Source organism: Carassius carassius, chromosome 40 (assembly GCF_963082965.1).
Source record: "Carassius carassius chromosome 40, fCarCar2.1, whole genome shotgun sequence".
NCBI classification, from domain to species: domain Eukaryota; kingdom Metazoa; phylum Chordata; class Actinopteri; order Cypriniformes; family Cyprinidae; genus Carassius; species Carassius carassius.
In genome coordinates, this window is record NC_081794.1 from 12732359 (window position 1) to 12750215 (window position 17857).

Sequence of the window (17857 nt, forward strand, 5' to 3'; positions counted from 1 at the left end):
TAAATTTAAAATGTAATAAAGTCATCGTAAGTATTATTTTTTTCATTACATATTTGTGTCACATATTTTTGCAGTAACGTTAACATGTCATTAGTCTATATATATCCTGCTAAAATAAGTTTTGCAGCTTCATCTATGACTTTCGGATATTATTCATTTTCATGATAATTGAGCAATAATTATGAATACTAAGAATACTATTGAGGTACTATTTACTTTTGAGGTAATATTTACTCTGCTTTAAAGAGTCAGATAAATGGAGACTAATGCAACATTGGCATGGGACTTTACTTTACAAACCTCTTGTCAAGTTAAATATGGCACTCTTTTATATACATACAAGCAAAGCAGACGTCAAACATACAACAATCTCCAAACAACAATTTACATAATGTACATATATTGAGCACTTATGGCAGTTCAAAAAAGTTACTATTATTATATCTTTTCTGGACTGTGTATTGCATTTTGAGAGATCCGTAGTTCACTGATCTGTCTCTTGAGCTGAACAATTTCCTGTTCTTGTTCATCAATCTTGCATTTCAAACTGTGAATAACCTAAAATAAAGAATACAAACAAAGTTAAATAGTTTAAATGCTTTTTTTTTAAAGCAGCAAAAGTAACTAAAATGTGAATATACATGGACATTTGGTTTTCGTTCCATTTTGGGGGTAAAAATAAAAACCCATTAGAGCCACACATACCATGTCATTGGTGCTCAAGAGGTCACTCTGAAGTAACTGAGATGCACTTGGTCGCATTGAAGGATCAGTACTGGTCAGTAGGGTGATATACGTGGCCAAAAGTGGCCAGTTTTTGGTCAGCACATTAGGGATATTTCCCTGTCGTAGTTCTCCAAGTGTGTGCACACGCTCCATCTCGGTCCCAAATGGCTGGAATAACTCAAATGCAATAACTCCTATGCTGTACAGATCTGACTGTACAAATGAAACAAACACTGAGCATATGTGCCACACACTGAAGTACAGCCCCCTCAAAAAGTAGACTTTACATTATAACAATTTGTTACTTTACAGTTTCCTTACCTTTGAATCATAGTGAGAACCCTCAAGTTGTTCTGGGGAAGCATAAACAAAAGTTCCTACTCCACTAGTGTGAGCAGAGTCTAGTGTTAAAAGTGCAATGAGAAATCAGGCCATGTTGCATTAAATCACTGCTGTCACCTACTGTTTCCTGACAATAAATATGCTGTAGTTTTGCAACAAATGGGACAATTAGAATAATCAAAGCAAATATGTATTTATACGTTTTTTTTTTAGTTCAAAATTTGTAATAACTAAAATAACTGTTGTTTACTGTTATGAATACAGAAGAGGTCTCACCTGTGTTTACACCTGCTTGAGAGCTGGAGGGCAGCTGCTCATGTTCATCCATTATTAAGTTCCGGCAAGCCAATCCAAAATCCCCGATCTTCACATGACACTCAGGTCCATGAAGGAAAATGTTTCTCGGCTGTAAATAAATATGCATTTTAACTTGCAACTAACGGACACTAAAAGCATTTTTATTTTAATTTTATTACAACACAAATAGAACATCCACAGTAATAAATATCCCAAATTATTTTGTTAAGCAGTTTTAACATATTAATCACATAAGAATCATTACATTTGTTTTGGAATTTCATAGGGAACTATGTGTTCTTACCTTTTGGTTATAAAAAAAAATGTGCGCAGATACAAGTGGTATTCAGGCTTAATATTATATAGATTAAAAATATTTCTGAGAAAGAAATTCATGCTTATAAGACAAAGTGTTCAGAAGGGATGCGTGAGAAATACTGTGTTAGCTTACAGCTACAAACAGATAAATAGTTGGTTTATAAAGGACAATAACAGTGTTTGTCAAAGTGACTATCTCGCAACTAATTTTATTTTGAAATAGTTGAGTCTGTTGAATGCCATGCTGGCTGTCAAGAACTGACAACAGGCCACTAAATGTATCAGTAAATAGAATAAAGAAATTGTCATGGGTAATTTTTTTAAGTTATATTTTTGGGCTTTTTATTCCATTATTATTCAGACAGGACAGTAGAGAAATGAAAGGAAAGAATTGGGTAGAGCGAGGGGAGTGGGATTGACATATTAACAAAGAAATGGTATAAAGTACAAGCCATTTGCCTACTAAAGTATGTCACGGATATCAACAAGCTCACTACCTCGGGAGAGAGATTATCTGTTGCTTTGCAAAAGTCCAACCTACTTTGCAAATTGTTGTGGCACACCAGCCTAATATCTGTTATCAAAACACTAGGCCTCCTCCCATGCTGAGCAATGCATATACAGTTCCAAACAGATATGTACTGGATATATGTGTGGTGAACAAAACCAATGCAAACCATCAAAATAAATTCACATACCTTAAGGTCTCTATGCATAATACCACGGGAATGAATGTACTCCACTCCTTCAAGTATTTTCTTTAAGATTTTCAATGTGTATTCAGAGTCAATTGACTCACAAGGATCTGTGGATAAATGTATTGGTTAAAAATTGCTAAAATAATCCAACAATACAATTATATGCTGTGACTGAATGTTAAAAAAATAATGCTTGTATGTCCAAAAAATTCTAGAGATTAGCTTTTCTTGTCTTTCCTGTTCAGCCAATGTGTCATCCAACGCAAAAACAGGAAAAGGGTGTATATAAGTGACTTCTAAATTTACTATATCAATTTTATATAAAGGAAGGGAATCTGAGCAATTTATAAGACATACTTCCAAAAAAAAAAACCTATTTAATGGCATTTAAAGAAAGAAGTGCAAACTCCTTATAAATCAAGTGATCTTACCTACTGACATCAAGAGTCCCTCTGTGATCCTTGAGTTTCTTTCCTGTATCCAATCTTTCAAAGATCGCTCACATAGCTGCATTTGTATATAAAGCATTAAGTGGAACTGAACCTGTAGACAGGAACCAGAAAAACTGATAAAACACATAAAACATAAAACTTTAAATGAATTGCAGGTTTTAATGAACCACATACCTCGTGTGCCTGCGTTTCAGACCATTCGGGAGCATCCATATCAATGGAAGAGTTATTGTTCAGTACCTGTCTGTTTTGACTGAGGTCATCCTCTGACAGCGTTGAGCTGTCCCATTTAGCTACAGGGCATTTGTTTACCATGGCGCGAGGCTTTCCCAGAAACACACATGGAACAAAGTTTTGTGGGTTGCGGACATTTTTGGGGCAAACAGCATGTCCCATCTCTTCTTTTGAAGTTGAGGGTTTCACTGAGAGGATCTCTAATGCAACCTGATTTTCTTTGCCTTCTCCTTGTTCAGAATGTTCAAAGACAATGGACGATCCATTGCTGCTGTTAGTGCTTTCCTGTGTGCACCTGAAGCAAGAAATATTTTTATATGCTATTGTGAACGTTACAATTAGTTAAATGTGTTGGGAAAAATGTCCAAACCATCTTACCCATCTTTCTGTAAAGGTTTCTCTAATGCTGCAAATGTTTGTGAAACAAGAGATTTTGGATCTAGTGAGAAAAATAGAAAAATTTACATGCTGGTATAATTTTTTTATGCTTCAGTAAATAATGAATAAAAGCAAATCATGATTCAAATGGATATATCTGCACAACAGTACAATTACATACTTTTCACTGCAGGCTGAACATGCTCCATCCATGCTGTGTGATATCCAACAATATTAGGATGCTGAAGACTGGAGAGCACTTTAACCTCTCTAAGAACCTGCGAGGAGATAAAAACAGATGCAATAAGGTATATTATCTCTAAATCATATAGATTTGATGGGTAAATTGCTACTATAATAACTGAATCGGTGACATACTTTACCTTCACGCAGTCATCTCTTGTTACTTTCTTGATGAGAATTTTTTTTACTGCATATTCCTGACCATCAAGCTTGTTTGTGACCTAAAACAGTATGCACCTTTCAAAGTCAAGTGTTAAGTATATTTGGAGTACAATATGATCATAAGATCTTCTTACCTTAAACACTTTGCCATAGGATCCTTTACCCAGTGTTGCAATTTCTTCAAATTCACTAAGGTAACGGGATGTCTGTGCTTGGAAAAGACCGTCTTTGGTTCTAGAATAGTAGTGTATCTCGGTTATTTTAGATGTTAATGTACTGTATAATACCATTCAGAAGTTTTGGGTCAGTAAGACTTTTTATTCATATTTATACAAAAGTGGCATTAAAACATTTATGATGTTACAAATGATCATTTCTATTTCAAATAAATGCTGTTCTTTTGATCTTAAAAAAAGAATTCATAATTAAACAAAAATCTAAATTTACACAGATATTAAGAAGCACATTTGATGTTTTTTTAGCACCAAATCATCTTATTAGAATGATTTCTAAAGGATCATGTGATATTGAAGACTGGAGTAATGGCTGCTGAAAACAGGATTAAATTACAGTTTAAAACATTAATGTACAAATAAATGCAGCCTTTGTGGCTATAAGAGATTCTTTCCAAAACATTTTTAAAAAATCAGATCCAATTTGACCCAAAGCCTTTGAACAGTACCGGATTACAAAGCGATGTAAGTGGAGCTGCTACAACTGTAAAAGTTTTCACCTTAGGTTCTGGCCTTCTGTACTCAAGTATCTATGTTCCTGCAGAATCGGAAAGATAACCAGTTCTTTTGTTTTTGTTCATGAAAGCAAAACAGATGGATAGAATTCATAAAAAAATGAAATCGATGATGAATTCTTTTAGATTACCTGGGGGAATAGTGATGAGCTGGCCGCATGCAGGAGCTCTGTGAATGCCCGGTTATGCTGCAGTCTGACTGTACTAAACTCATCACTGATAGCGAGTGGAGACAGGAGGTTCATGGCAGCTAAACGCTGGCCTATCACTGAAACAGAAGGTATTCAAGAAAACAAAATTTACAGTTTTTCTGTATAACAAAAATACATTTCTTGAAACCTTCACTCATTTTCTAAAAACCTTAAACACAAATACTAATGTGACTGTGTGTGTATGTGTATAGGAGGACCTAATCTATGTTGCAGGCAGGCAATGGGAAAAAAAAAACTTCTGATGTGGCAAATGCAGCCTTGACAAGACAGGATGTCTATGTCACCACAGGCCAGTTCTTCCACCCTAACTTTGTAATTCTACAGAATATATTCTTCCACTCTTCTTTTGTTGTTCTTTTGAACTTTCCACAGAGAATCTGCTCAAATTAGGTTGAACTCTTTGTGCTCCCTCTGTCATTCCATGCAAAAGAACATGGTCTATCACAGTATCACAGCTCTAATTTCATCTGAAAAAACTGTTCTAATTCTTGCTCTTCCTCGTCCATCTCTCCCTTCACCTCATATACGCACTGTTCTTCTACCTCTCAGATTAAAACAAATGTGAACAATTTGAATTATTGTGTGTAAATAAAGACAGCTGTGTTGCAGTTGAGCTTCAAGAGCTCCTATTATGCTCTTTTACAAAGTCTTGATTTTGTTTTGGGGGTGTACTAAAACATATCTCATGCTTGGTGGTTCAAAAAACGCATTATTTTTCACATAATTTACCTTATTACAATACCTCTTTCCCCAGCCTGGTTCAAATGGCTTGATTAGTTCTGGGTTTGATGGAGGCCCACCATCCGCAAAAGTGTTGTGATTGGTTAGCTGTCCCAAGTGTGTTGGGATTGGCGAACTGCTTAGCTTTCAGTACTGCCACACCCCTTGCCAAAGCAGCAAGTTCCGTTTGCTCCAGTCTAGCTAAGGATGTCGTCAATATTGTCAAATAATTTTAAGCCGGATTCAGACCCCGAGAATATTGAACAAGAGGATTGTGCAGAACCTTTGCAAGCATGGATAATGCAAGACATATTAGACTGGTAAAGTTATTGTTGTTTTTCTTATTTTTTTTTTTATATAAATCATGTTTTAGATGCGACAACTCCTTAAAAATAACTGCATTAACCATGTACAAAAGTGCAATGGTAATATGTATTATATTTATTGTTCTTTAATTCTAAAATTATAACATGAATTACAGACCATAGTCTCATAATTGAAGTGTAAATTCTGCAGATTACATCACTGTCCAGTACTGATGCACTCAACCAAGCATTCTAACTACGACCTCACCACTCCCCAACCATTTGAATTTCTGTAGGCAGGAATTATTTTAATGATATTCTAATTAGCCCGATTTGTGACATCACAAAACCCGCAAAACAATGCTGTAGTCCAAACAAGCTGTTCATTGTAGTTCTTGAAAAGCGATTTAAAAAAAACGAAATATCTACCTTTGGAGTGGACTTTGAGATTTGTAACTTTGTAGACTAAAATTCCAAAAGTGAAAAAGCATAATACGAACCCTTTAACTTTTGTTTTTTTTGTGTTTAGAGTTTTGCATCACAAGTTCATCAAAGTGCAAATTGTGTCTTAGTGAGTGAGAATGTTTAGAGTTTAGCAAAAAAAAAAAAAAAAAAGTGTGAATGAGATCTGCAAACAGTGTCTAAACTGCCTGAACTTGTTAAAGGTTTTGCAGAAAAAGAGATTTATTTGACAAATTGGTTTTTGCTATTGAGAATTCGGTTCAGAGTCTAAGCAAATGTGAAACACTGTAGGACAAATAACAGAAATATCAGTATCAGTATCAACCTACCCTTAAACAGCATACGTGAGCGTGTAGGATCATGCTCGTAAACAAAACACAAGTGTTCCAGTAGAGATCCCAGCAGCAGTTGGTTGGGAATGACAGAGGCAAATTCCTGGATCGATGAATACTGTCTCCCCGCCAGCAACACTTCACAGTTATTGTCTGAGTCTGAGGCTGCATTTATACGACAAATAAAAAAGGTGAATACTAGTCTATGTTTGACTATTTTTGAATATCAAATCCACAAAATAAGCAAAAACTAACCAAACTGAATCTAAAACGACTTGGATCGGAGATCACTTACCTTCTGCAATAACTTTGGCAATTAAAGCCATAATGTCATTCTCCTCTGACTCCATTTACTGTAGACACCAAGCTTTTATGGTACTCACTTAACAGCTGAGCAAACAGAAATATACCAATGCTGCATCTTGAGTGTACAGTAGGGGTGGGTAACGTCTAAGTAACTTATCAGCTTGAAACATTTTCAAGATACCCCCCACACCCCTAAAAAGTCCCACAGAAGAAATATTAGGGAGGAGGGACATCTTAAAAGTGCATAAATTAAATGTAATTGTTTGGACATACTACTTTTGACAGATTTTACACGATATTTAAGGTCATAACATACAAAAAGAGTTAATAACATGAATAATTGTCTTATAAACCCAAATTCATGCCATAACTACAATCATGAAGGAAAGGGGCTGCACATAATATTGCAGTGGACTCACTATCAAACTGAACGTCCTCCTCCGTATCTGTCAGGCTGAATATCCCTCCTCTTGGTCCTTTGCCTTGAGAGGAAAGGCCCTGTCGGACATAGAAGCTACGGCTGTTAACAGTAGAAACTACACTTCTACTCGAACTTTCTTCTGCCATGACTCTCTCTGCTGTGTGAAACATGACGTTTTGGTAACAGACACTTCTGTTCATTCCATCCAGTAGTTCCATTCAGGATTGCCAAAGTTGAATAAAATAAAAACAGCCCCTTTAATTTGGCAAACCCCACTTACAATATTTAAAACTGGCCGAATAAAAATATAACTGTACACCGACAGTAACATGCCATGTTTCTACTGACAGGAGTTAGGAAGTATCTCTAAATTACTAACATTTAATGTTGGGATGAACAACTCGTGACGAATCTAAACATTAATCGAATAATCGTCTTATGTATTGATTTTAGGGTTTTTATTTTACATGCTTTTCTCTCCAAAAATAACACAGGTTTAAAGAAAATGACATTTACGATGTTGTTGTGTCATTTTCAGCCAATACTAGATATTAACTTTTTACACAGTCCCTACTCAGGCAACAACGCGCAAGATGATGAAACGTTTCAAAAGAAAACATTAAAATCGGTACTTTAGTTTTATGACAATGCTTCACATACGTCAATAAAATTAACCGATCAACAAACAATGAGAATGTCAAGCCATATTTGTGGAAAATGTAATTCCGAGTAGACTTCAAAGAAAAACAGTGTACAAAGTAATAAAACGAAAAGCCGAAACAGTAAACTTTGTGTACACCGTTATCATTATCACATGCTACCCAAACATGTGGTGACATGACCGTGGGAAACGACCACAGAGCAGCAGAGAGCTATTCAACGTGCTCATGTTTATTTCATATATGAAATACTAATAGGTATACAGTTTATCAGAACTCTTCCCTTGTCGAAGCATTGATTGTTAACCATGAGCAATGACAGCACATTAAATTCCTCTTCTTCTTTGACCTGAATACCCCAGGGAGCAAAAGCTATCAAAACAGCCACAATGCAACTCTTCTGTGACACTGATACCATATACACAAGGTGAGTGTTTATTGCTTTGCATATTCTTTTCAGTAGTTTGCTACATTATAACAATGAGAAATAATAACAAAATAATAGACTAGTAATATTATCTGCTATGCTGGAAGTACTGTTTGTACAGTACTATTGGTACTGTTTCCTTTCATATTCTGTCTTTTACATAGCACAGGTTCTGCTGGAGCTATAAAGACAATTGACAGTCTGTGCAATGCATCAGACCTGATCTGGACAGGTGTTGTGTCTAGCCACAGCTGTTGAAAGAGCTGGTTGAATACAGCATTGATGCTGGTACCACTAATGTCAGTGAGCTCAAGGGATGACAGCATGAGGAAACATTGCATTTGAGGTTTTGCTGCATTTGGTCATGTGTTTTGTTTTCATACAGATGTCAGGCTAAAGGCAATGGAAAAAAGTTGGTGGACGTTTCCAACAATGGAAAAGGTTTTGAGAAACAAAACTTTGAGGGACTAAGTAAATTGTCTTGTGAACATCAGAGATAAAAGGCTGTGGTATGCTTACACTACCGGTCAAAAGTTTGGAATAATAATATTTTTTTAAAGGCTTTTGACAGATGTTTCTTATGCTGACCAAGTCTGCATGTATTTGTATTTTTAATATATTTCAAAATGTATAAATTTATTCCTGTGACGGCAAAGATTAATTTCCCGCAGCCATTACTCCAGTATTAAGTGTCACATGGTCTTTCAGAAATCATTCAAATATGCAGATTTGTTGCTCAAGAAACATTTCTTATTATTATTATCAATGTTGAAAACTATTTTGCTGTGTAATATTTTTGTGTTAATATTTTTCTGCTCAAAATTCTGATTTGCAATCACTTAAATAAACTACGTTTAGAAAACTAAAATAGAAACCAGTTATTTTAAATTTTTATGTTATTCCACAATTGTACTATTTTAACTGCATGTTTGATCAAATAAATGCAGTCAGGGTAAAAAAAGGACCTTATTTCAAAAACATAACATCTTACCAGACTTGTGTAATGTAGTGTATATAATGAAAGTATGTTAAATATAAATGCTAAATGTACCTTAATTTATTGATACTTGTCATTTATCCCTTTGTTTAGATTCTGTGTTTCCCGATAGACTGTGTCGACATGAATGTGGCTCCAGACAAACGTCAGATTCTTCTACAAGAGGAAAAACTCTTGCTGGCATTCCTGAAAAGCTTACTAGTAAGTACTTCAGACCTTTTAAGACATTTTGTCTTGAAGTGTTATTACAGATGTTGAGGTTGTTCTTCATTCAAGACCTGTGCAGACCAACCAAGACAAGTGCTGGTTTAGAAGGATATAGGTTCTGTCTCTGAAGCACTTCCAGATGATGGACTCCCAAAGACCTCCATCAATCTAACTGGACATAAGGAAGCATTTTCTGAAAATCAGTTTCCTGGAACTGACTAAAGCAATCTAGTCATTAAGCTGCTTGTGCTGGTCCTTCTCAGAAGATGTTTTCCTCTAAAAAAAATTACAGACATTATGAAGACCTCTCCAAGTTTCTCTGCCGTTTCTTCCATAAAAAATAAACTGTTTGTCTAGCTAAATATAAAAACACCTTTGATATTCATGCTGAAGATTCTGGGGCTGCAAACCACAATCCAACTGAAGATGATCCAGAGATTCTACATGAAAACAATTCTGAGTCATTTTTACACCATATACATGAAACTGATGTTAAAGCTGAGACTATTCATGAACCTGTAGATGAAAAGTTCAGGAGTTATAAACCTTTGGTGCAGGAAGACAAAGACATACAGAAGAAAAGCAGTTTTCTCTACGGAAACTTTCCAAAAGGATGCAGAGGCTAAAGGCTCTGAAGAAAGAGAACAATGATCAAGAGCCAAAATATAGATGGTTCTGGGCGAAGATTAACCCTGGTGAAAACCAGAGTGCTGAGGGTGAGCTTAAGAAAAAAAATAAGGTTACACTGATGTTTAGATCGATCTCTTAAGTAACCATCAAGATTATATGCCATTTACAAGGTTTCAACTTTTTCTTGCAGCAAAGATATGTTCAAGGATATGGAAATTATCAGTTCGTTCAGTTAAAGGGTTTTATTATCACTAACTGAAATCCGACCTTTTCATAATTGACCAGCATGCCACAGATGAAAAGTACAATTTTGAGGAATACGGTCTTAAAGGGACAGCAACTCATTGAGTGTAAGTCACACTCTGTAGAGATAAGTGAAACTGGAAAATAAAAAAACAACATGACAAAGAATCTTGATAAAATCATGATATTTCTATAAAAAAAAAAAAAAAAAAATTATCATTATATTTTTATCATATCGCCCACCCCTAGCCGAAGGGGGAACAAACCCATACAGACTCCAACCCCCGCCCCACAATGGTGCCCTCGTAACACCATTTTGCCCCTGCCGCTCAGAGGTCTGTGCACGCCACTGGCTCAGGTTATGCTGAGGGTAAAACTGGTGTCTTTGCATACAAGCAAGTATTGGACCTTTGGCCCAAGTGACATTGAAGAACTCATCTTCATGCTTCGCGACAGTCCTGGAATCATGTGTTGACCTTCTCGAGTTAGGCAGATGTTTGCATCCAGGACATGTCGCAAATTGGTGAGTGCAGTAGGTTTTTCCTCCTGTCAAAATTATTTTCCAGCCCGGTTCTAACCTATTTGATTGCTATTTATCAGTTTTACCCAAATAAATAACTGCAAGGTAGAACAGAATGTGTGATTGAGCTGTTGCATGTTTGTGTTGTTGTCTTGTACGGTTTGTTAATGTGTGTCTGTTTACCCACGTGATGGTTGGCACTGCCCTGGACACCAGTGAAATGAAGAAACTTGTGCTTCACATGAGGGAAATTTAACAGACCTGGAATTATCCACATGGTAGACCTACCACGAGACACCTTGCTAATCTGGATATAGTTTCTCAGGACTGAAACAACTGCTTTTATTTATTTTAAAAAAAATTCTTTTTTTTCTTCTAATTTTATGTTGTCTGTCAAACACTATTGTTTCAATAAAGTATTTTATTATTTGTATATCTTTTATAATAGATTTTAATTCAGATTTTAAAACGTTTTTCATTGCGTTTGCACTTGTGTTTGTTGTTGTAATTGTCTAACTGTAATGTCACTTTTTTCACAATGTATTTGTTATTTCTTGAACGTGAGTAGATTTTAAAGTTCCAAATCCATAACCTCAGTTGCATGTGTTTAACAGAATATAAAAAAATATTGAATAATTGATCCAAAGGGATTAGTTTTAGTACAAAAATAAAAAATGGTCATGGCTTACACACCCTTCGTTCCAAACCTGTATGACCTTTTATTTTTGAGAAATATAAAAGAAAATATTTGAGAAAGTAATTATTTTGGTCCATAAGTTAGTTCTTAAAAACGGTTTGGCAGCATTCTTAAAAATATACTTTTCATTGTTCCACAGAAGAACGTAAGTCATTGGAACGACAAAAAGGTGTGTAAATATTAACAGATTATTAATTTATTGAACTGTCCATTTAAATGTGCCTGTACAAAAGCTGATTTTCATAAAAAATATTATGATAAATATTTATTAATAGTTTGTCCAGGTTATGTTTTAATGTTTACATTCAGCAGGTTCTCGTAATTATTTTGGCAAGTCTAACTTGCCGTACTTACCATTCCATAGCAACCGATAGCGTGTTACTATGTACACGCCACTGGGATTCCAGCTAGGCGGTGTATTAGTGAATACTTCAACCTCTCTGCACCAACGATGGCTAAAGGATACAAGATAAAAAGCTCTAACCGATCTACACCAGAACCAACGTTTAGTAAAGTGTTAGAAGAGTCCTCCGCGTCCAGTTTGCTGTCGGAGTCCGTCGCAGAGCCTCCCGATGTACAAAACTCACCGAGTTCCACTGTGTGTTCCGCATCTGCCGAATCTTTGCCAACCAATGACCATCAACAGAACCACGAGCATGATCAGTGCCGTAAAGTTCCCATTCTTCATCATATAATCGTGGAAAGGTTCGACACGCACTCTTGCAAAAATTATAACACCCAGATTTTTTTGACTAATACTGTTTATAGTGTTTGCTGTTTATCTCTTGTTCTCAGATATGAGGGTGATAAGAGTGGAGACATGTTTCATGGAGAAGGTGTCGCTTATTTTCAAGGTGGCCACATTTACAAGGTGACTGATAAACGACGGGACTAAACTTTAGAATCTGGGCCCCAGTATAAATCGAATTAAAATGTAATTTAATCGAAGTAAAATGATAACTTTCATTGACTTAAATTACTAACGTTCCATTAAATTTTACCCAACAGATCTTAGTTAGAAAAAAAATGTTCAAATAGAAATGTTTGAAAATGTCAGATGTATACTTTTATACATTCTTTAACCCCCTTAAATTTACATTATAATGGAAAATTAAAATTACATTATAATTTATTTGTATATCACTTTTCATTGTAAAGATTAACTATGATTAACAACTGTTTAATATGTAAGTAACGTTACATTGTAGTTATAGAAAAAAAAACTTTTTTGTTTTGTTTTGTATTTCATTCTTGCTGAAAAAAATAAACTTTCTTGTCATTGGTTTACTCAAATGTCCAACTACAGATCCTGCTTGAAAAAAGTATTTTATTAACTGATTTCTAACATTTTGCGATCTTCAGGGTAGTTTTTCACACGGGTTAATGCATGGCCATGGTGAATATATCTGGTCAGATGGTTTAAAGTATCAGGTATGTAAAAAGTTAACACAGGCCACTAAGTTGTGCTTCATCCTCATGTCAATTTTTAAACAAGTCACATAATACCCCAGTGTTTTTATTTACACGTACACTTTCTGGAGTTTCGCCAGTTATTACAAAAATTCCCTCCTGTTGCATTTGACAGGGTGATTTCAAATTAAATGTTCCTATGGGACATGGGACTTACTCCTGGCTGGATGGCAGCAGTTATGAAGGAGAGGTACACAAAGGTGTGCGTCATGGTTTTGGAGTGTATAAATGTGCCAAAACCTCTACTGTGTACAGAGGTCAGTGGTATCTGGGTAAAAGACAGGGGCAGGTATGTACATACACACATCCATCGTCTAAACATTCCACACATGTATTTAATAATACATATCTTTACTGGTGTCCTGTGATGGTTACAGGGGGTCATGTACTATAACCAAGCAGCCACATCATGGTACAGGGGAGAATGGGTGAACAATTCCAGAGAGGGCTGGGGAACGCAATGGTATGTGAAATTAATGCACATTTTTTTCCCTTTTAAAAAATACTTTCAAATGATGTTTTTTATTAAGCTCTGCTCAGTATCTCCTTACAAACTACAAATATTCTTTCACTAAAGTTACCCATCTGGAAATGTATATGAGGGACAATGGAGGAACAGTGTTCGGCATGGAGAGGGAACAATGAGATGGGTTCAGTTGGATCAGCAATATAGTGGGCAGTGGGTAAACGGCATCCAGGTCTGTTTAACTTTGCCCATTTTTTAAGGGTCGTTCCCTGTACTATGTCTGATTTCATATAATTTTGTACTGAAATTCTAGCAGATGTTTCTTATTTAATGTAGGATGGAAAAGGAACGCACACATGGTTACGTAAAAGAGTTCCGTGCTCTCAGTACCCTCGTATGAACGAGTACACCGGGGAATTCGTTCAGGGCCAGCGTCATGGTCAAGGACAGTTCTTTTATGCCAGTGGGGCTGTGTATTGTGGAGAGTGGAATCGTGACAAAAAACATGGACAGGTAAACCATCTTTCAAATGATGAAGATCTGAGATGGTTTTGTGATTCCAACACTGCAGGTGGTCTTTTGCAGGGGAGGTACACTTTTGAAAATGGACGGGTATATGAAGGGGAGTTTATTAAGGACTGCATGGCTGAATTTCCTGCCTTCACTCCTGGCCTAAGTGGAATTACGACTCCTTTTCCAGACGAGAGTAAGTAATATTCATGGACAGAAGCAAAAAATCTATTATTAGCTCTCCGGAATACTTGATTCTGATTAGTTTAATAAAGGCTGCTAAAGCGTAGTCCAACCTAACTGATTTCCTACATTTAAATCTGTAGTTGAATTTTTATATTTAAAAAAAATCTAGTTTAGAATGTGTACTTTTGTATATTTATTCTGTATGTGTAACAAATATGTTTTGTATTAAACTCAAATAATCAATGCCCATTCATTTTGTAAGTAGATAACGAACAGTCAGTCATTCTTCCAACAGAACTCATCGGGATGTTATGAGACGACTCTGGTTCACACTTTAGTAACACTTGGTTACTTTGTCAGGTTTTGTTTCCAGAAATGGCTTGCTGACAGTGCATTATCCCCCACATACAGGATGTCAGAGTTTTACCTGTTTTAGTTTTATGTCCTTCTTTAATCTAACAGTGTTTGTGTCTGTACATTAGATGATTCATCAAACAGAGCTTCACAGTCAAGCACAAGCTCCTCGCCGCTTGGATCTGACATGGTTTTGAACATTCAAGCCCTGTTAAGTAGATTACCAGAGGCCCAAAGAGATCAAGAACTTAAACAGGTGTTTGTCCTATTTTGAGGTGAATCCTAAGGTACATCCAGAGCCAAATCTGTGTTTAAGTACTATTTTATTTACATCTGTTTAGGTGGAATTTGCAGTAGTGAGACACATTGGTTTGTTAAGGGAAATATACAGCTTCTACAGCTGCCTTGGACATGAACAGTCTTCAGACAAAATATTCCCACTGACCCACCTGCAGTTCTCTCGCTTTCTAATGGACTGTAAAGTTCACCAGCATGGAATCACAATAGCGGAGCTGGATCGTCTTATCAATGGTAATGCCTTTGAGCAGAAGAACGTCAAGTGATGATGCTTTTCTTTCATCACACAATCTATTAGACATAATTAAAACCTTTGCTTGTTGTCATTGTCTGAATTCAGATGAGGTTCGTTCTCCTTTTGCTGCCATTCTACCGAGAGAGTGCATCAGCTATATTATCATTGTAGCATATCATATTTGCCATAAAGATATTGAGTGAGTACATTCATACCATAATAAAAAGTTGAGTTTTTTTATATGCTTTCATCGAGTCACAAATTACTTTGTCATGTTTTAGATCCTCTAACAACATACTCGCAGCATGTTTTTCGAAGCTCATGAGGCAGAACATCATTCCCAATGCGAAACACGTAAAAGGTAGATAGATAAACACTGCAGAGAATTAATTTTCTGTATAAAATTATTTATAAACTCTAATGTTATAATTAATACTTAATATATTATTTATTATTACAATGGTTAATATACACACACACATTTTTTTAGGGCCTCTGTTCTGCCATCCTGTCCATGCTGCGGTTGCATATAACTACTCAAACAGATGCTGGGAAATTTATAAGGCTATGTGTAAAGCCGGTTCAATCCAGTCTGACACAATCTTGACTGTAAGGCAGTTTGTCTGGATGCTTAAGGTAACGGGCCTCTTACTCCGATGTAGTTTCAGCTTACTAAGAATGATTCATACATGATTCTTATGCATAGTTCCGTTCACAGGACCTCTATCTGTATGACAGTGAGCTAACGGTGTCTAAAGTGTTAGAGGTCCTCTCTGTGGACAGTCCTGCAATTTGTGATGGAACCTATAGCAACCTGGACCTGGAGGTCAGTATAGCTGATTGTATTTGGTTGATGATATTTTGATTTGACTTGATAAATGATTTTGGTTGTAGATGAGCTTTCTGGAGTTTTTTGAAGCATTGTTGGGGTGTGCTGAGGTGAAAGGCCAAAGAGTCCAAACTGATGTTGAGAGTCAGATTGACACATATCATCAGGAGGACACGGTTCTGAGTTCACTCCAGGTCTGTGCCACCTTGACCTACTGTTCTTGTTCACTAAATTATAGTTACATAATTTAAATAGATTTTTTCTTGTTACTTTTAAGAAAGAAATTTTCCCTTTCTAGCATTATCTCCCGTGTTGACAGTACAAAGTCTTTTGAGATTTGTAGATATGACTCAATTCTCCCATCAAATTGATCATTATCTCAAGGTTTAACACTAACCAGACTTGTCTCCAATAAGGCATTCTCATCTTTTAAAATGTTTCAGTCATCACCGTGCGAGGAGACAGAACAAAGCCAAAGTCCTGTGCTTGCCTTCAAAGGTTTGACTTCACAAATACAATTGTTGATGGTCAGTCTTGTTACTGTATCAGTGCTTCTCAACTAACTTCCAAAGGGGACTCAAGATTACTTTAAATAATTTAAAATAACACAAAACAAGCAGTAAAACAAAAATCGGGATTTTTTTTTATTTTCATTTATCCCCGTCAACAAATGTTGTTTCCTCTGAAGAACTAGGGTTCTCACTGCCTTGGAAAACTTGGATTTATGAGGTAGCCTGATTTTAAAAGTGTCATTTCTAGATCTGGAAGTGTCACGCAAATAATATAAAGTTAGTGTGAAACTGTAATTTTTATTATAATTTTTTTAGTTCAAATATATTTGAATTTGTAATAAAAAATAAAATAAAAAATCCTATAAATCATGAACTACTAGAAGAGTGATATACATTAATTGGTTAAAGAGTAGAAGCCTAAAGAACATTCCGCTCCTAAAAGTTTTGAAAAGGTAATTATAAAATTATAAAAAAACACTATATTGATAATCCTTTATCATGTGTGAAGTAACTACATTACTACAGGTCTAGATAGTCTCAGATTACTTTAATATAGTTACACTGACATTAGTACTTCATATACTTCTTCCACAAATAGTAAATTTCTCCATCTCTGATTTATGACTAATAGTGGGGTAATTTCATATCCTCAGAGTCAGAACTGAAGGGCTGGATGCAGAAAACACGGCAGTTCTTCACGCATATATTTTTTCCTGCATATGAGCACAGTGTGGAGCTACAGGAGGAGAGATTCAGGCTGAGACAAAAGAAGAGAATTTCTCTTGCAGAGGCTGACAATGCAAGGTATTTAAAAATGAGTGCTTGCCCTGATTCTAAGAAACGTTCTAATACACGCAGCACCAACAGGTGCTGGAAAACATTTGTCTGATCAGTGTGTTGGTCTAAACTTGTTTTTACAGATTTAACATGCTGAATAGGCATTTATTGTGTTGTGGAATGTCTGAGACGTGATATAATATACTCCGTTGTCTGTTGGTGTAATGTGGACTGGCCTTTTGAAGCCCATTTAATCATTAACAAAAGGACTTTTTCCAGATATATAGAACCGCTGGAGATGGAGGAAAAACAAGAAGATGTTAACGGAGAGGTTCCAAACAGTGATGTTAATTGCTCACCTTCTACCCCCATGACCTCTGTGACCTCCACCACATCTGTCAATTCAAAGCAGTCAGTCACCAGTGGTAGTAAGAAAAACAAGTAAATCCACAGAATAGTGTATCATTTTCTTATTTAATTGGTTT

At 35.9% G+C, this 17857-nt stretch overlaps 2 protein-coding genes and 1 pseudogene across 8 annotated transcripts; 2 read left to right on the forward strand and 1 right to left on the reverse strand.

Annotated features, from left to right (window-relative positions):
• Positions 1–267: 267 nt before the first annotated feature.
• Positions 268–12143, reverse strand: eif2ak1 (eukaryotic translation initiation factor 2-alpha kinase 1). Of its 6 annotated transcripts, none has more exons than XM_059532027.1 (16): positions 12091–12143; positions 7355–7433; positions 6627–6794; positions 4730–4866; positions 4584–4621; positions 3985–4084; positions 3829–3909; positions 3627–3723; positions 3446–3506; positions 3008–3362; positions 2813–2924; positions 2382–2488; positions 1345–1474; positions 1048–1127; positions 706–939; positions 268–558 (listed from the first exon to the last, which is right to left on the reverse strand). In XM_059532027.1, exons 1-16 carry the CDS (start codon positions 12091–12093, stop codon positions 439–441), a joined length of 1902 nt encoding a protein of 633 aa, XP_059388010.1. In that variant the 5' UTR covers positions 12094–12143; the 3' UTR covers positions 268–438. The 6 variants fall into 6 exon arrangements, with proteins under 6 accessions (XP_059388010.1, XP_059388013.1, XP_059388012.1 ...); XM_059532030.1 differs by lacking the exon at positions 12091–12143 and adding an exon at positions 6925–7019 and having other exon boundaries at positions 7355–7483; XM_059532029.1 differs by lacking the exon at positions 12091–12143 and adding an exon at positions 6925–7127 and having other exon boundaries at positions 7355–7437.
• LOC132121843 (mismatch repair endonuclease PMS2-like) lies at positions 8405–11370 on the forward strand (annotated as a pseudogene).
• Positions 12096–17822, forward strand: rsph10b (radial spoke head 10 homolog B). 2 transcript variants are annotated; one of them, XM_059532023.1, is made up of 18 exons: positions 12096–12441; positions 12532–12607; positions 13099–13167; positions 13322–13495; positions 13584–13669; positions 13784–13904; positions 14009–14185; positions 14258–14378; positions 14851–14978; positions 15064–15253; positions 15360–15453; positions 15536–15615; positions 15745–15890; positions 15973–16080; positions 16149–16277; positions 16500–16581; positions 17249–17399; positions 17652–17822. In XM_059532023.1, the coding sequence occupies exons 1-18, from the start codon at positions 12188–12190 to the stop codon at positions 17815–17817; spliced, it is 2352 nt and encodes a 783-aa protein (XP_059388006.1). In that variant the 5' UTR covers positions 12096–12187; the 3' UTR covers positions 17818–17822. The 2 variants fall into 2 exon arrangements, with proteins under 2 accessions (XP_059388006.1, XP_059388007.1); XM_059532024.1 differs by having other exon boundaries at positions 16527–16581.
• The last annotated feature ends 35 nt before the right edge of the window (positions 17823–17857 follow it).